Source organism: Crocodylus siamensis, chromosome 4 (assembly GCF_052110815.1).
Source record: "Crocodylus siamensis isolate JL-2025a chromosome 4, ASM5211081v1, whole genome shotgun sequence".
In the NCBI taxonomy this organism is placed as follows: domain Eukaryota; kingdom Metazoa; phylum Chordata; order Crocodylia; family Crocodylidae; genus Crocodylus; species Crocodylus siamensis.
In genome coordinates, this window is record NC_143398.1 from 16,455,733 (window position 1) to 16,475,167 (window position 19,435).

The window sequence follows — 19,435 nt, forward strand, 5'->3', positions numbered from 1 at the left end:
AAACCTTATTTTTGCAATAAAAGTGACAGATTCAAGTCTCATTCCTTGCAGTAGTTGAATACTATTTTATGGAAAGAGAATTCTGACAGGTCCTTTATTGAATTGCTTTTTGAATGTTTTGTTTACGGTTTCTTGAGAATGGAGTTTCAGGAAAAATATGAGTCTTAAGGAAATGGCTGTTTTAAATACTAACTATCAGAAGAAATTAGTAGTGTAGGTTTTGTATTTTCAGTGCTGTTTCCACAAGAGATGTGCTGAAAGCCATAAAGATAGGCTGCTTTCTTTTACTGATTTATTTCACATATGCAGTAATTTGTTGCCAATAAATCTAGGATGGATTTCCATGGTACGAGACTGGGGTGGCAAACAGAATGGATAACTTTATTCATACTGTGGTTGTGGTATTTTTAAAATCAGTTTTGCAATGTGATACCACTGGAGTGCATCAGCATGCATCACTCAGTATTAAACAAAGTTTTCCAAAAGAACGTATTCTATACACTAATTCATGTCATCAGGGATCCATCTCATGATCATCCTCTGAGCACATGGTTTTGAGGAGATGATAGCCCTGAAAAGTTTTCTTTTATAAGTAATATCATTTGTATCTGTGCAACCAGATGGAGCTATTATAGTAGGATTTCTGCAAGGAAGAAAATTGGCTTTTACGCCAGCCAGAGTTCTCTTAAACTAGGAAAGCAAAAATCATTGTGGAATAATGGGCATTTCAGACCTCTTTGCTGAGCAGTGAAGGCTGGAGAAAATCGGACACAACATATTGACTCCTAAATTAATTGTTCGGATGTTCCACCTGTCAGCTTGCATTGTTAGGCGTCATGTGGGAAGCAAAATATTTACCCTGAGAGAAAAAAAGAAAGACTCATTTAATTGTGAAATGTTCCTGTTTATTAAATTTGGTCCAATATTTAATGTGAGTGATGACTGTTAGATAATTAAGATTCTAATCTCTGTGTGATGATGTTACAGCCTCCCACCACATATGCAGTAAACAGTGAAAAGTTGCAAATCTTGCTACCACATCTGGCTGAATGAGTCACCATGATCTCCACTTAGGTAGAATACCATTTTCTGACGTCTGCGGCTGTTTGTCGGGAACGACAGGTCTGCAGATTCCGTTAACATGCTCTCTTTAACCTCTGCCTTTCTCCGGGTTATTTCTTTATAAAGATTCAAAATGTGTTGAGAAACAAAGTAAGCTCTATGTTGCTAAGAATTATCTTGGGGAAATTAGCCATAACAGGTTTTCAACATATTTAGGGCCTGATCCAACAAAGCATGTGCTTAACTCAATGTGTTTGAGTAGTTCCAATGAAAACTGCCAAGGATGGCAGGGTGGGTACAGTATAAAGATAAGCCCACATTGTTCCAGGACAGCAATAAGGACAAAATTGTCTTCTGGGATTCACATGTTCCATAATTTGCCTTCATCTAGCAAGTCCCTGCAAAGAGGGATACCTCTGTTCTGTTTATTCCTATACTTTGTTCATCACTATGCTATGGTATCCAAACTGCTGTTTCTGTTTGATTTTTCTTTTCTTAAGCGTCTTCTTGTTATAACTTTGGCTCCTGTAGGGGACTAGACTCCATAGTGTGTGCAATATTTTCTACTTTGGCAATGCTGTTTGACTTACTAAGCAAGCATTGGTTTGAAAGTGGAAATATTTTTAAAAGGTCAACACATGAAACTGTAAACTCCAGAGGGAATTGTCTTAAGGGAATTATTTTGAGTGTACCACTCCCATGTATGAAAACTTAATTGATGTCGCTTGGCTGAAATTATCATCTCAGGACTGTAAACTGATACCACTTTATGTAAGATATCACAGTAAAATGCATTTTTAGGATCATATTTTAAACCCTGCTTGTGGTATCACAGTTAGGCATTGTGAAAATGATTATATATGTCACAAACAGAGGATTATGATGTCAGGTGGAAAATAAATGACAGAATCGGATAAATTCTTAAGAAACAACGGCAATCCTGTTTTCGGGCACTGCCTTCAGTAAGAAAGAATGAGGGGGAAAATGAAGAGAAATATGTGACACAGAAGAACACTTGTTCCCAAATAAGATCTTTTTCAAGGTTTTCCATAAGGTGACAGCTGCTTTTTAAGGACCACATTCTGCACTTGGTTACACTAATGGAAATTTAAGTAAACTGGAATGAATTCTTGCTTCTCTGGATTCGCATCAGGAGAACCGAGAGGAGAATTTGGCTCTAAAGCATTCCCACGAAGCAGAACCCACTCATTCCCCCCAGCGTGGAAAAGGGGGCATCACCACCCTTCATATGACATCACGTATCATTCAGCACTTGGGAAGAAAAACGGAGAGCACATTTCATTTACATCATAATTCTTTTTCTTTTCCTACTCTCTGACCAATTTTCACAATGTATCGTAAAAAAACCCTTTGCTGAAGCACAGCGCATACCTTTTGGGCACACAGGAGCTCTCCATAAACAGTTGTTTTTGCCATCGTAATAAACCCTTTAAGGAGACTAATTCTAGGCTTTGGTATACTGTTACCTATCGTTAGCAACATAATGTAAGTACTTTCAAGCCTCTTTAACAGCAGTTAAAAGGGGCCATTTTCAGACTTTTCTTTTCCTTTCAGTGTGGAATTGGGGTTGGGTTGCCAGTAGGGTGGCCATCATAGAGGACAGTTCAGTTTTCTGCGACACTGTCCTCTACTGATATGAAACACAGTGCCTTAAGTCTTCTATTTTTATCTTGAAGAGAAAAATAGAGGACATAAAGGCACCTGGTTTTGTATCAATAGAGGACAGAGGAAAGCTGAACTGTCCTTTATGATGGCCACCCTAATTGCCAGTTTAAAGCAAATGACTAGTAACATCAAAGCTTAAATGCTCACAGACCAACCTGCCATCGTCTTCATTTGTATTCAGCAGATGCTTCATTTCTCCCCCTCTCTGGCTAGTCTGTACCAATCAGTAAAAACAATGGCATTTTTGTCTTTCTTGAACATATTCTCGTTCAGTTTCACTTGAAGGTGGAGATAAACAATTAAGAAAAAAAAAACTTTTTTCAGACAGATACTTATAATTTAAAAGAAAATTAAGTAAAGCTTTAAGAAATATATAGTTTGACAAGGGATTACTGGAAACAGCTAAAGGACGCATATAAGATTTAAACAAAATTTAATGCAATGACAAGCGATCTAGTTGTGACGTATTTTAAAAGGCTGGAGAAAATGGACCAAAGGCATTAATTATATTATACATTGTGTGTGTGTGCGTGTGCACATGTGTGCATGTATATCCATACACACACGTATAAACATACATGCACATAATCTTCTGCTGATGTAAACTTGTGCAACTCCACCGGAGTTCATGAAAGTACCCTGATTTACCTAAACCAAGGATCTGGCTCACTAATATGGGCTGCTCCATATTTTCTCACCCTTTTCTAGCCATTTAGTCTTGCTACGGTGTTACAAATTGGTAGTTTCTGATGTTGCATAGCTAGCTGAGAATTGTACCAGCATGGGGAAACTCTCAAGTGGCATCATCTTGTTTTAGTGGCTCCTATCCACCTCACTCCTGTATAAGGGATGGGATGTGGCATGCTGTGGGGAGGGCGGGGGCCCACCTGTGGGCAGCAGTTCTCACACAACATAATTCTGTTGTAAGTACAATAGGACTGTGCAAACCTTCAGGTGCTGATTCGATTTGGAGGAGATTTGGCCAATTTGGCAGCCAAATCTCTAAATCTAAAGTGAATCAGGGAGACCAATTAAAAGGTCCAAATTGATTAGAAGCTCTTGGAGTCCATTCAGAAAAGATTCGGAGAGCTTTGGTGATTCGGGCAGTCCATGCTGGCTGCAGCAGGGAGCTGGACCTGGAGGGAACAGGACACCTGCCAGGCCCATCCCCTGGTTTCCACCCACTTTTCCAGCCCCCCAACCCACCGCCCATGGCTGTCCTGCCCACCAGCTCCCAGTTGTTTAAAAAAAAGCCTCGACTCACCAGCTGCTGCCAGGTGGGGGGGTGATCCCTGCTGCCACCCACTGCCTCATGCTGCACAGGGGCTCTGCCACGAGCCCCCTGACCCCACCCACTTTCTCAGTCCCCCTCCCCATGGCCACCCCACCCACCCCAGCTCCTGGCCCTTTAAACAAAAAAGGTAAAAAAGTTCCCTGCACTCACCAGCTGCTGCAGTGGCCTTGGGGCTTCTGGGGGCTTGTGGCAGAGCCCCCCATGCAGTATGAGACAGCTGGGGGACAGCAGGAGTCAGTGAGTTCGGGGGGGGGTTATGTTTTGTTTTTTTGAAGAGGCAGGACCTGGAGCAGGCAGGACAAGCATGGTGGGGCTGGGAGAGTGGGTGGGGTCAGGGGGCACATGGCAGAGCCCCCCATGCAGCATGGGACAATGGTGGGCAGCAGGGATCACCCCCTGCTGGGCAGGAGCTAGTGAGTCAGGGCTTTTTTTCCCCAAAGAGCCGGGAGCTGGGGGGGCAGGGCAGCCATTGCGAGCGGGTGGGGGACAAGGCCTGTGTGATTCAGAGAGTCGGCTGATTTGGCAGCGGGTGAATCTCTGAATCAGATCTGGCCGAATCAATTTGGGATTCAAATCACCGAATCGAATTACTGTCCCCCTAATCTGCCGAATCCGAAGCGAATACTACCCACTTCACACAGACTTAAAGCGTAACCCCCAAACTACTCTAAGTTATGCTGACAGACTACAGAAAAATTCACTATGTGGAGTCAGGAACATGTAAGTCGCTTCACGATTTCCCTCTCTCTCAATCTCAGCATACAGCTGCAGTCTTGATCTCTAACATTACACACACTGCTCATACATTAACCATTTTTAGTATACCTGTGGAACAGAAAACCCATTAGATTTGTAGGTTTTTCCTCAATAATTCCTCTAGTGCTGCAGGCACTTGTGTCTAGCCCATCCTTACATTTCTAAGGCTAAGTTTTATATACCAGATTGGTTCGACAGTGACTTAACTTTGATTCAGAATTCAGCATTTTCAGCTATGGAAGAAATAAGTCTTTCTTTCCTGTCTCTGTTTACCTGCTTAAAATATCATGAACAATGATGCCACAGGAACAAATAAGAAAATAATATAAAGAGGAGCTTTTCTGGACTGGTTAGAAGTTCAGCCCAATGGAGGGATAGAACTAGTATCTCTCTCTTAAATCTATTCATTGGGGAGAAACAGTGGGGAAAAAGTTAGCTAATAGTTTTTTAGAGCTTGTTTTCCTTTGAGCCCCCCCTTCTAACACACATGCTTTCACATTTTGCTGGCACTAAAAGCATTCACGTAGGTCAAATTATTGAAAGTTCAACTGAACTATCGGAGCTTACCTACCACCTCCAGTTTCCACAGAAAATCTCAGTTGTGATTAAATAGCTATCATTTTTTGGCTGCAGAAAACCATGTAACAAGTATTTAGCTCCTGCATTTTGTGTGATCTCCCTTGATTTTCCAAACACAGTTTGCACCCACACAGAATCAGACTTCCAGTTCCCTGTAAAAGAAAAGCCTCATTAAAAAAAAAGACGTTTCTAGTCTGGAAAGTCAGCTTGGACAAATGTGTGATGATGACAACCAGTTTTTATAAGTTTGTTGCTCTGATGTCTTTTTCATATACTAATGAACCATTCAGTAGTGAGAGAAGGAAAAAAAGCCAAGAAAGAACAATGATCATAACAGATGTTTCAATGAGGTTTTTATTTGCATTTTTTTGCACATAGCTCGACAGAAATGCACCTCGGATATTTAAAAGCCCGGTGATGAATGGCTGCCACAGAAAATGCAGCTCATCTTTTTCAACTCTTTCGACACTTATCAGTAGAGGTTGTTAGGAAACCCACATAGGGCTAACAGGACAGTTTTGATGGGTCCCAGCTATAAAGAACTGGTGAAGTATTACTTCACAGAGTGGAAAGGCAAGATTTTGGGGGGTTTTCTTCCCTATCCTATGAGGAAAAAAGACCCAGTGGTTAAAGTCCTAGCTTGTCACTTGAGAGACCCAGGAGCTAGTTTCCATCTTGATACAGACTCCCTGTGTGACCTTGGTCAAGTCACTTAGGACCAGATTTCTTAAATTTTATTTATTAATGAATCAAACTGATAAATTACCAGCTCCAACATTCAAAAACACATCCATGCCTCCAAAATATACACAAAGACTGATACCAGTCTCCCACCAACAGTGCTCCCTTAACCAAAGTCAACATCCACAGAAGTCTTGTACTCCTTTCCCCTTCCTCCCCAGTCCCTGACAGCTCCCTGAGGCCCCATGTTTCCTCATCTCTACACAACAATTCACTCCCTCGTCCTCCCTTACAATACTGATTCCACTATCCTCCACTTATCTCTACCCCCAAACTTCAAATTCTTTCCATATTAATTCCTAAACTCATAAAATTTGCAATTACATATTCAAAAAGTTGTTCTCATTTTTTGGTTTGGAGGCAGAAGATCCCTTATTTAGTAAAATCCAAAAATGCCCAGCAGATTTCCAAGTAAGCATCGTTTTGCCTTCTCTTCTGTAGAACTTGATAAAACAATTTTTCCATTATTAAAACTCCCCAAGCTTTTTGAAATCCATTGGTGATTTTAAAAGTATCCCTTTTCTTCCAGGACCAGATTATAAAAAGTATTTGCTTGCTTAAGGATGCAGGTAAGAACCTACTGGACTTTTCAAAACCTTCTAGGCATTTTTGAAAAATCTCATTAGGCATCTATCTATATCCTTTAGGTGCCTAAGTGCAATGTCATAAAATACTTTAAATATCAGGTGGTGTAAGATTGATGATGTAACCACAAGAGTCCAGAAATTATCTGAGAGGAAAGAATTTCTTAAGGTGATATGTTTTATTGGATCAGCTACATAGTTGGGATAACATCAAGAACTTAGTATCTTTGGCTCTTTGCTCTCCAGCCGTAGTCAGGGAAATAGCATTTTTGTACTGGAGCGCTATAAAATAATTACTTTATGATTGTCAGGCCTCTATAATAAGTGCTTAAGGTGGCAATGAATGCCAAAGAGACCAACCCTCTAAGATCTTCATGTGCAGTGAGGCCCAGGAGAAGGAGAGAAATCAGGGGTTGGGCAGATTGGGATCAGTTGGTCACTGATCATTTCGGAGACCCACCTTCCTTCTCCAATAGAATCCCCTTGATGAAATTTGTTATCTCTTGATATAATTGGAAAGATGGAAAAAGGTTGAGGGACTGGACGATTGTAATCTGCTTTCTTCTTCTTTCTCCAGTTTTGATTTCTCTGATATCTGCTTTTCTCTAATGAATTAAAAAGCCTGATTCTGACATTGGTCTTATGTTTCTGCCATAAAGTGCATATTCCCTTGCCAATTCTTCTACATCCATGGCATGGCAGACAAAAATCCATAAGCAACTGGAAACACTGAAATAACTGTAATTTAAAATAAAGCAATTCAAAGCTTCTGAACAGTTTGGATGAATACCCCAGAAGTTATCCACTGGAGAGAGCAGATACTGCCCCCTTCCATGTAACAAGTGTAATAACCTTTTTATGACCCCAGTGCATGCACTAGATTTGGAACTGGGTCAAAAAAGTTAGTTTCTTACCAGTGTTTCCTGCGTGTTATGTGAGCATGTGTGTATGAGGATGGATCTCATTCTGTAGTGTCTGAAATAATGGAAAAAGTTTGTTTAGATTTGGAGAGCGATCTGCAAATGCTGCTGTTCAGACGGGCATATAACCTGTCTGCAGAGCAGGATGCGAAGAATAGTCTTAAAGAATCTGATGAGGTGTTTAATAGACCTAAATGCACTGTGAATAAAACACACATCACACTGATACAGATCCCATTGTGCTGCCAAAACTGCATGCATCACATATAGTATAGTCCCATTAGCTCTGAGAATTAAAGTAAAAGCTGAGTGCGATGAGATGGTAAGATTCAGTGTTATTGAGAGAACACAGATATCAACTGGTTTAGTTAACAGTATGGTCACATATAATAACACCAAATAACTTAAGGAATTGTATAGATCCTTGAGATTCGAATAAGGCTACCCAATGCAATGTATCCCAAGAGAGTAATGGAGGAGGTCATGTCTAGACTTCAAAATACAAGAGCGTTTGGAGATTTGGAAACAAGTCAAGTATTTTTGCTAGTCCACCCTGATAAAATGCTAAACTCGACCCCTCCACTCCCTCCTGCCTGCTGCTCCTCCCACATTTTTTGGTGTCTATAAGATGGAGTCACTTCTTATTATCATTACCTAAGTACTTAAAATCCAGTTGCAGGTCCTTTAGGAACTGGCTGGAGGTAATCATTGGTGATCAGATATTTTACGGCACCAGCGATCAACGCTATGGGATAGTCAGTATGCAGTCCTGCAGCTTGCCAAAGCAGAAGACCTTTAATGGCACAGGAGGAAATGCTAGACCAGGCTGACTGAAGTTAATTTTAGAGGACAAGTCCTCAGTGATAGTGGAAAAATAAAGGTGAAAGCCAATGTGTAAATAGAAGAGACCATGACAGAAAGAACATAGCTTATGTGTGAAAGTTTGAGACTTTAATATTGTTCTCCATCCCTTTTTGAATTTTTTTCTGATATTGTGAGACAGAAGGATAAAATAGATAATGAGATAGGATTGATCTTTCTTGCTTTCTAAAATAGCAAACAACAGTGTCCTTACCAGGGAGGCGGGCAACTAGGTTTACGTGAAAAAGGAGGGCCATAGCATCAGCCTGTCTCTCTGGCCCTAAAGTTATTTAATTTTTCAGACAATGATTATGCAGATATAATTCTTTATTCACTGAGATGCACTGAGAGGGAAACCCCTGCTCCCAGAACAATCAGGGCACTCAAGTGCGATGTGTAAAATTAGCCAAGAATATCCTAAATGAGTGTCTTTGCCATTGGCTACTTGCTGGTTTGAAGTGCTTTCATTTCTACTTTTAACCAGAAAAGTGATCCCTGGACTTGATCACCTTTCTCCCACAAACCTTTTTGGTTTGTGCTACACTTTTCTGAAAAGTTTGGGTTTTGACGCATTGATATTTTCAGTCCAAAAAAAAAAAAATCAAAAAATTCTCAACCAGCTCCAGGAAGGAGGCCTCGCAAGGATTTATAGTCATACTGATCTAGTTAAGCAACGCATTATCTTGAGCAGGGATGAACCACTTATGCCCTGAGGTCCAGATCCAGCCCACAAAGTTTGATATGAAGGGGCTGTGCAAAAGCAGTGACTTAAGCCTTCTGCTATGTGCCCTTACCACCAGATTTGTAATTCTCCAGTGGTGTTCAATAGGGTTTTCAGCAGTACCCAGTAAGTGGAGCGGGGCACAGAGCAAGAAGTGGGCCGAGTGGCAGGAGACCAGTGACGGGGGTGGGAGGTCAGCAGCCCACAGGGGTGGCACGGTTGCTAGCACTGAGCCCACCACTCTAATAGGTTACCAACCCTGATCTAGAAAGTAGGAAATGATCACGAATATGCAAAAATATATTTTTGTGAAAATGGAGGCCTGAAAAGGACCTCTTTAGAGTAGCAGGAGCTTTTCTGGAGTTTTTCTAAGTGTTGAGAGCAAGGAACAGCCAGAAGAGGAGGTTGAAATAAATACAACTCAAGTAATGGACATGTCTGTAGCACAAGTTAACTAATAGGAAACATAAAATGACATGCACATACCAAATATAAGAGAATAATTCTGGATGGATGGCCAATGGAAAAAGCCCAGACACTTCCAAGCATAAAATTTTATAGGGACCATTGAGGTGAAATTGCTACGTATGCTGAGAGGCAGTATAAAGAATATCGATTCATAATGTCACACAGCATGAGATCAGCAATGCTAAACAACCCCCAGTGCCCATCTCGCTTTTGGGAAGCGTAGCAACAGAACATGGGATGCCATCTTCCAAGCTGACATGAATGCTGCTACGGAAGGTAACTGTTAGATCTGCAACTAAGATAGGAAACAGAACACAAAAGAAATATTGCTTGGGTTGCTTTTTTTCTTTTCTTTTGAGCTAGAATGGTTGTACAACACATTGATTAGCCACATAATAATCCTTGCAATCAATGGCACAATTCTCCTGTACTTCCACGACAGACGGATTTTAGATTTAACTCTTTCTCAACATTTGTCCTTCTCCTTTAAGCCGATCATCTATATTGTTTTCAAATAGACACATTCATCGTAAGGACAGGAAAAAAAAAAAGATTAGGATGCAATTTAAAAATAAGGTAGTAGATGCAATGACTTCCTGGAGTAATCATTGTCAGCACTTGCCTCAAGAGAACAGGTCACTTTGTGCCTATTAAGTACAAGTTAGTGTTGGTGGCTATACAGACCTGTGTTGTCCTAGCCGAAAAAAGTAGCCCAGGGTGTCTTGGAAACATAAAGCATGACTGAAGAGCAAACATTGCCCTGGTCCTTTAGCAGGGAGGTTTAGCATATGCTCATCTAATTGGCTCCTTGTCATGCTTATTGGTGGAGAGGACCCCTCCCTGTCTCTCTGGATTGGCATATTTCCACTGAAACTCAAAAACTAGGACCCCTGAATAGGGGTATACAGAGAGCAACTTTCTCACACCCATTTAAAATAAAGTGTTTCAATATTTTCGCTCTCAAAATTCAGCCTTAAATAGTTTTACTGTCCCTGCCATGGGATCCATATGTTTTTGTGCAAAGTATGTATTAGCTGGAGGCAATGTTTTGTGTTACAGTCTAAAGTTGTATATTCTCATTCTGTACAAGATATGTTTTAGCTGCTTATTCTCCTTTACTTAGGAGAAAAGAAGGTAGCTGTGTTGTCTCAGCACAATCAGCAGTAAATTGAGCGTAACAACATCATTGTAAAATGATGTGCTCTCATACAATCCTGAATGTGGTGCATCTTTTGTGTTTTGTTTCTAATTGTTTGCTCGACACAAAAGGATAATTCATTAGGCCAATTCTCCAAATAATCTCAAAGTGACATGAATTCCTCTGCAGAGCGAATGTCTGTAGCGAGTAATCCATGGAAAACAGACAGGCGTCTCTTGTCATTTTGGAACTTTAATCCACTGCCTGGAGCATGAAAATGCTCAGGATAACAAGTGTGGGAATGACTAAAATCAACATTATTTTGGATTTTATTTTCTTAACAATGCCATTGATCAATAGAACTGCTGAATCTGGCAGATACAATGTGGTGGGATTAATGAATGAAGCTCAGGAAACAGAGGAGTTTGTTAAAGGGGGAAAACCCATCTTTTCCTTTGGAGTGTGAATATTAAGCAACGAAAGCGGTGATGGAAGAATGCTTAGGGCTTGCTTTATAAAAGTACCTAAGCCCTGTCCGATATTAGCGTTTAAACTTTTAATTAGAATAAAAACCTGCTCCAGCTTTTCAAATATATACTTCAGTTTCAAGTTTAGGAAAGAAAGTGGTATGTTATTCGGTGTTAGTACAGAGATGGGAGTGTTGGAAATGGGGTGTGTATAGTTACAGACAGATTTTGGGACCCTCTTCCAAGAATTCAGCGTACCGGATTTTTTCTACGATTAGCCAGTCATCGGTGTGAATAATAGGATCACAGTCTGACATCTAGATTCAATTCTGGGAAAATATACATACCTTCGTTCATCCTGGAAGAGTTTAAAACAAAGTAGAGGGAGACGCTAAACGTCTTGGGTCCCAGGCACTGCTGACTTCCTATGTTTACACGGGTGACTCTTCTGCATGACACACACAAATTTGGTAACCCCGAAGCCACTTTAAAGGGTGTGCGAGCGTGTGTGAATGTGTGTGGAGGGGAGGGGAGGGGAGAGAAGGAGTTTCTCTGTGTGTTTGCACATACAGCTTAGCACTTAGCAGGCATCGGGGGTCTTCCTTTTCCCTTTGCGACAGAAGAAAAAGAGCTTCGTTAGTGGGCTTCCAGAGGGTAAAATAACTCAGGATCACCAAAGTGATCCAGCAACAGGAAGGCTTCTGGATGAAGCGGAGCTGCTAAGAAGCCTTTGGAGAATCTTCCAGTTTAATTTACAAGCCTGGCCGGACCGCTGCACGCCTTGAACTGGTTGCTGAAGTGGGCTTTAGGAGGAATTTCTTTCGGAGAGCCGGGGGAGGAGGTGAGAGGAGCTTTCCCTAACAAGGCTTGAAAAGCTTCAGCGATAAAGTTATGTTGATGGAAGACTCCCTGACTTGGGAGCTAGTCCGGCGGCATTACATGCTGGGCGGGAGATGTGCTTTCTCTGGGTGGCAGCATTCAGGGGGTGTGTGTGTGTCTGTGTGTACGCGCGGTGGGGGGAGTTTAAAATGATAAGCCTAAAATAATTGTCAAATCCAAGCCAATCCCAGCCAGCCTGTCAACTCGGCTCGTGCTTTTTGGAGGTAGATTTACAGCCCCGCGCTGGGGGCGGGGGGGAGGTTTCCTCTCCCTCCTCCAGGCTCTGCCGAGATGCTTTCTGCATGTGCGGTGTGACAGCCGGGGAAGGGGAGTGGGTTGTGCGCGCCTGCTCTCCCATTGTCAGCGAGCCCCGCGCGGGGACAGCCCGGACCCGGCGGCTCCCGCTCCCCGCGCGGCGGCTGGAAGTTTCCCTGCTCCCGCCGGAGCGGCAGGAGGAGAGGGAGGTGTTTGGGGGGGGGGGGTTCGCTGGCTTTTTTTTCATTTTTTCCTCCCCGAGCCAGGAGGTGCGACTGCTCGGCGTGTGTGCCCCGAATCACCTGTTCCCTCCGGTTCCAGGTCGGCCGGAGCCCGGAGCCCGCGGGACGCCGCAGCATGGGCCGGCTCGGCGGGGCGGCGCTGCTGCCGCCGCTGCTCGCGGGGCTGCTGCTCGCCGCCTGCCAGCCGGGGAGGGACAACGTGCCGCGCCTGCGACTCTCCTACAAAGGTAAGTCTCCGTCCCCGTCTCCGCCTCCCCCCCGGGCCGTGCGTGCGCCTGCCCCGCAGACAAAGGCGACTCGGTCCGGCGGCGGCGGCCGCTCCCCGGCTCGTCCCGGGCTGCCGCGCGCCGCGGGGTCGGCTGAGCTGCTGCAGGAGCGGCGCTCCCCGGGGTGGGCAAGGGGCGGCTGCGATGCCTTTGAGGAAAATGGTCCTGTTCGGCAGGAGCAGCCCGGGGGCCCAATGCAGCGGGATCTGTTTTGCTTTTTGAACCCAAACCTGTGTCTTGTGTGTAGTCTTGAATGTGACGAGGGAAGGGCTCGATGCGATGGGACTGGTTCTGGTTTTTAACCCAGACCTGTATCCTGTGTGTAGTCCTTCGGGGGTTAAATGCAATGGGACTTGTTTTGTGTTAACTCCAACCTGTATCAGGTTTGTAGTCCTGGCTGTGTGTAAGCAGGGGCTAAATGCAATGGGATTTGGGGGTTTTTGACTCCAACCTGTATCAGGTTTGTAGTCCTGACTGTGTGTAAGCAGGGGCTAAATGCAATGGGATTTGGGGGTTTTTGACTCCAACCTGTATCAGGTTTGTAGTCCTGACTGTGTGTAAGCAGGGGCTAAATGCAATGGGATTTGGGGGTTTTGTGACTCCAACCTGTATCAGGTTTGTAGTCCTGGCTGTGTGTAAGCAGGGGCTAAATGCAATGGGATTTGGGGGTTTTGTGACTCCAACCTGTATCAGGTTTGTAGTCCTGGCTGTGTGTAAGCAGGGGCTAAATGCAATGGGATTTGGGGGTTTTGTGACTCCAACCTGTATCAGGTTTGTAGTCCTGACTGTGTGTAAGCAGGGGCTAAATGCAATGGGATTTGGGGGTTTTGTGACTCCAACCTGTATCAGGTTTGTAGTCCTGGCTGTGTGTAAGCAGGGGCTAAATGCAATGGGATTTGGGGTTTTGTGACTCCAACCTGTATCAGGTTTGTAGTCCTGAATGTGTGTAAGCAGGGGCTAAATGCAATGGGATTTGGGGGTTTTTGACTCCAAACTGTATCAGGTTTGTAGTCCTGACTGTGTGTAAGCAGGGGTTAAATGCAATGGGATTTGGGGTTTTGTGACTCCAACCTGTATCAGGTTTGTAGTCCTGAATGTGTGTAAGCAGGGCCTAATTCAATGGGATTTGGGGTTTTTTGACTCCAACCTGTATCAGGTTTGTAGTCCTGAATGTGTGTAAGCAGGGGTTAAATGCAATGGGATTTGGGGTTTTATTGAATTCAACCTGTATCATGTTTGTACTCCTGAATGTGTTAAGCGGGGGGAGGGGTAAATGCAGTGGGATTTGTTTTTTTAACCCAAACCTGTATCCGGTTTGTAGTCCTGAATGTGTTTCAGTTACAAGGAGAGAGAGGCTGTTCTTGAGGCCAGGTAGCTCTGAAATCCCCCTAGCCCTGGTACGCATCTCCCAGCCCACACAGTGCCACTATCAGGGCTTAATTTCAGTCAGATGTGGGTAGTAGGAGGAGAGCCAGGGGGTGCAACTATCCTTTCCTTTAGGAATATAGTTCCTGTAAATGTTCAGTGGAGAGGAAGATATTTGGGCGAGCAGGAGAGTACACACATGGGATAGAAGAGGAAACCCTTGGAGTTGCGTGTTGTTATTGCTCCAAGGTATTTTTCCTCTCTCAGGCTTGAATTCTCATAATTCCCAGGTTATTGTGGTAGGGGGACGGCTTCCACTTCAGATGCAAAGTAGAGTACAGAGCTGCAGTGGTAAAAAGTGTGTGGGGTGTGTCCAGTGACAAATGTCAATCTCTGTCTACTGTGTCATGTCAGTCTGTCTCCTCCTGTCAGTACCAATATATATTTTTCATAAGAGAGAGAATGTATTTGGTGACAAAATTGTAAAGAGAAAGCACTGAAGTGCCATAGGACAGCTGTCATTTTCACCCTTCAGATCAGAAAATTAACTGCCTGTAAAACTTGCATGTCATCTAATTGAATAATCTAACTTAATTATGAAATAAATAGATATGTTTGTGCATGACTGTACAAAGTTTATGTATGACAAGAACACTTTGAAGGCTCTTGAAATATTTGGATTCAGTTTTCATAAACCTTTTTTTTAAAAAATTTAAGTACAAGGAGTTATTTAAAACTAATTCTGTCTGAAGAGCAGATCTATCACAGGCATGCATCCTATTACAAAACCCATCAAATATCATTTTAATTGCTTTCAAACTTTAATGATCATCCTGAAACTCAGTTTAGCATAGAGGGGCTCAATTTAACATTTGTTTTAAAAAAAATTCCAAACTTTGAGGTGTTTAAAGTTGTTCATTATTTCCCCCTTTCACAAGTTTTGCCCTGTGTATTGCTGATTAAGCAAGCTATAGATAAATGAAAGTGCAAAATGCTGATTCCAATCTAGCCTAGGATTTAAGCACTTGCTTAACTTTTAAGCAGGTGCAAAATAAGGTGTTAAGTATGTTAGTCCTGAACCATAAAACCATTCAGGAATGTTTCCCTTGAAGCATCTGAGTAGCCTCATTAAGTTAAATGGACTACTCCCATGCTTAAAGTTAAGCCTGTGCTAAATGCTTTGCTAGAGCAAGGCTAGGGGTCAGCATCTCATAGGACTGGAGCCTAAGTACGTCCTTACTGTAAATCAGAGGAACTACACTTTATCTGGCATTTTTCAGGCGACCCATTAACAACCTAACGCGCTATGCTGTGAATAAGTACAGCGTTTCATGCATGTTCTGCTTTAAATGCTCTGCATTTTGAAAATATGTCCTGTGGCAATGAATGAATACATTACACATCAATGTGGACCTCATGTGAAGATACTAAAGGCCACATTATTGCCATTGGGACTAATCTGTATTAAAACTACAATTAAGGAAGGGAAAGCCCTCTCTTCCAATTGCCTAACAGTTGCATTTGGGCACAAAAAGGCTGCTAATTTAGTAAAATAAACAAGGGGGAGACAACACACAGGACCAAAAGAACGTGTCAAGCAATTTTTCTTGTGTTATTTTTTGCTGTCTGTCTGGGCACTTTTGTCTTCTCATGAGCACTTGCTTTTTGCCCAGGAAAAAGCCTCCTAGCCATTGTCAATGCTTTGTGCTTAAAGAAAAATAAGGATTTATTTTAGCTTCCTGTTTTTGCTGACTAATTAGATGTCAAACATAGTTAAAACTTGCAGGCACTGGCTTAAAAATTTTCCAAAGTGAATCATGAAGGGTTAAATCCCTGCCAACCTTAATTTCCTATGGTGACTTGTTTTCAAAGGGCCACTATTAGCTCTGTCATTTCTCAGGTTGCGGGATAGATAGGTTTCAGTGAACTTTCATTCTTACTTTCTCTTAACTTCCTGCCACTTATTTTTGCTGTAGAGTAGACATATCCTATAAGACACATTCAGGACAAGATGAGAAAGAGAACATATGTAGTGTCATAAATCGGGTCACTTGTAGAAGGAAATACCAGACTTATTGCAGAAAAGATTTGTTGGTGAGATAGTGGATGTTGGCTAGTATTCAGTGGATGTTGGCCACTTATTCAGAAGGCGGATCTGGGGAAAACAGGTGAAATCCTGATCCATATGAAATCATTGGCAAAACACCCATTGGCTTCTGTAGTGTCAGGGTCTAAGTCACTAAATCTCAAACGCATGCAGGTATTTTCAGTTTAGTTCATAACTTGGAAAGGATCTTGCCCAAATAACAATTATTTTCCTATTTCAATACAAGAGTTTGAACATGACCCAAGGGCCTGACCTGAAGTCATTGGAGGGAATAGATTTTGCTCCTAACCAGAAAAAACAACAGCTTCAGTTGGTTCAGGTTGAACTGATCCTCCATACCTCCAGCACACCTCCTTTTGTATCTTTCAAGCCTGCATCTTAAAAATAACAGAAAGAAATATAATCACCACGATGCCAAGAAAGATGCAGATAAATCCTTTGCCAAAGTGACTGTTAAACTCTAAGGACACAACATGTGCTTAAAGGGTTTTTTTTAAATCCCAATGACTCGGATTTCAGTGTAATGGGCTGCATATTGTCATTAGGTTGTAGGTTCTGTCAGAAAGCATCTATTGTACACAGAGTTCTCAGTATGATGATGATCAAGTTGTGAGTACAAAGTTTAAAACAATAAATACAGTCTTCACTCCAGATGGATTTCTCTTTTCTTTCCTTCCTCTTTTTATTTTGTCCTTCTCTTTACTTAATCCAATGAACCGACAGCATAAACAAATGATACATCTCACTACAATAACCTTTAAAAAATAGAAAGGATTTCCATTAAGATGCCTTGGTTCACAAATCTTTTCCCAAGGCAACTTTGATTTATGTCTCCACATGAGTACATCTTATGAACCCAAAGTTTCTCAAATCCATCTGTCTCATCCCATTTGTTTATTGAAAATTACTGAATGCTGTAAGTATGTTTTGTAAGAGTACATGTGTGGTTCTTTTTTGTTATTGTTGCTCAATTGGATGCATATTACTTGAGAATAAGTGACTGGAAAAGGATTGCTTGCAGATTCAGTTGTACTACTCCCTGGCTCTGATTCAAGCCATGCTAAGAAATATTTTCCTTAAAGTTGCAATGAAAACAGGAGCTGCCCCCAGATTCTGCACACAGTCAATTTACAAATTTATTTTCCTCGGCAAACGTATCGGTCGAGATGGGTGACGTTCAGGCCCCAACAAAATAAGTGAGGAAACTCCCATTGATTTGCTGTGTTCGGGATTTGAGCTAGTGCTTTGGAAGCAAATGGTACAAAGTGAACAGAGCTGAATACCTGTGAGAAAATGTGTAATACTTACTTGCCACTTGTTAATGAGAGCCCACTATACTTGGTATTTAAATGCTCTCCAGCTTAAATTTAAAATGCACATATATCCTCTTTCATTGAAGATTTCCACCTTCACATTCACTGAGAAGGGACTCAAAATGTGGAAGGAGGAGCCAGTGATAAAATCAGGTGGACTTCATGAACATGGGCAATGATGTGAGATACTTGCCTCTCTACATTGCAGAGGATCTAGGGCGCAGGCTCTCTTAGGTGTCAAAATTCATCCAACACAGGAGTTGGGGCTGAGAGGTAGTCGGGGCATAAGATACAGTCAGAAGATTGTCTGATTTCCCAGCCCGTGTTCCTGGCGTATGTTAGAATATTGATCTTGCTAACACTAGCTCACTGCGGTCCCCAAGAGACCACGCGCCAGTCGAGAAACAGAATACAGGCCCACCTTACTGCATCTGACATGACCTCTGTGCTGAGAAGTGAAGAAAGCAATAGAAAAACTGGTTAAAGTGCTTTTTTTAGCAGTAGAGAAATTGCCTGTACGTGGGAATTTTCAGCTGGCCAGTTCGGGCCTGAGAAATGCAAAATAACTGGAATGAGGCAGGAGAGAATATATTTTTGTTTCCTCAGGTCCCCAATTAAATTCTAGGGGAGAAAGCGGAGTTTCTGGATTAGGAAACTTCCCTGTTTTAGTAGTTTGCTATCTATGTGAAGCTTTTTCTGCTATACAGTTTTAAGTGAGCAAATTGTTCATAAAAGGTGCTGGAGTGATAGCAAGGGAAACAATATTCTGTTCATGCATCAAATAGGTACTGCAGACTTCCCCATACTGTGCAGTACTATAGTGTACTTAATGTACATTATTATTAAATTTTGCTTACAGCCCTGTTCCCACAAAGAATTTAAGAGTCCCATTGAATGGCATAGGTCTGCACACATGCTTTAAAGCCTATTCACATACTTAAAGTTTTGCTTGACCAAGACTTCACTGCATTCCTGTGATTTTGGGGCACATTTAAGTGCATGTTTCCACTACAAAACGTGATGAAACAAAGCTTAAAATCACGCAAATGAGCTATAAATGTCAATCTATTATTTTGCGTGTATGTACAGAATACATATCTATTGAATTATGTTGGAGACGCACTCAGTAAAAGACTCCCCTTTTTAACTTAGAAAAACAAAGTGTGTTTTTTCAGGTCTTGTTTAATGCATTTTCATACTGTGATCCTTGTGCTGTGGTTTTGGTTTGGCTACATCCTTACAATGACTGCTGATTCGACATACAGCCTTCTTTCCATTCATGTCTTCTGGGCTGCAGGCTCTTTCTTTCCCCCACGCTCATACCTGAAACATTGTAATGGAAGCACTAAGAGTAAGGCAAAGCCACTCTCATGTTCTGAACAGTTCCCATATCAGCTGAAACCTGACTTGACCTCACTGCAATTTGAAGCAAAATAGGGTCTTCACCTGAGGCTGTGCCTAAGCGTCTGAGTTGAAAACAAATCCTTGTAAGTGGTGTCAAGAGCTGTGACATTTTGCTTTCATGATTATTTTTAATCTCCTGAGCAGAGTGGACACCAGCAGCTCGAGGTTAACAGTTTAGAGTAGGCTCTATAATGCATCTTGGGTGCTTCATCTTTAAGGTTGCTTGTGAATGCTGTATTGTGGCTTGCTAGCAATGCAGGGAATTCCTTCTGCTCCAGCTATTCTTTCTGGAATAGTTGCATATGCACTGAACAATCACAGGGGCCT

General features: G+C 42.2%; 1 protein-coding gene across 12 annotated transcripts in view; it reads left to right on the forward strand.

The window, feature by feature from the left end:
- SEMA3A (semaphorin 3A) overlaps positions 1-19,435 on the forward strand; it is a 468,302-nt gene that overhangs the window by 224,790 nt on the left and 224,077 nt on the right. For 7 of the 12 annotated variants that reach the window (XM_090041876.1, XM_090041875.1, XM_090041879.1 and 4 more), the window contains one exon: positions 12,733-12,880. The exons of 4 other annotated variants lie outside the window; for them this stretch is intronic. In XM_090041876.1, the coding sequence (XP_089898002.1) occupies positions 12,769-12,880 (112 nt within the window). In that variant the 5' untranslated portion in view covers positions 12,733-12,768. Of the gene's footprint in view, positions 1-11,921; positions 12,119-12,732; positions 12,881-19,435 lie in introns of those variants that run through there. One more of the 12 variants, XM_090041881.1, reaches the window with a different exon arrangement.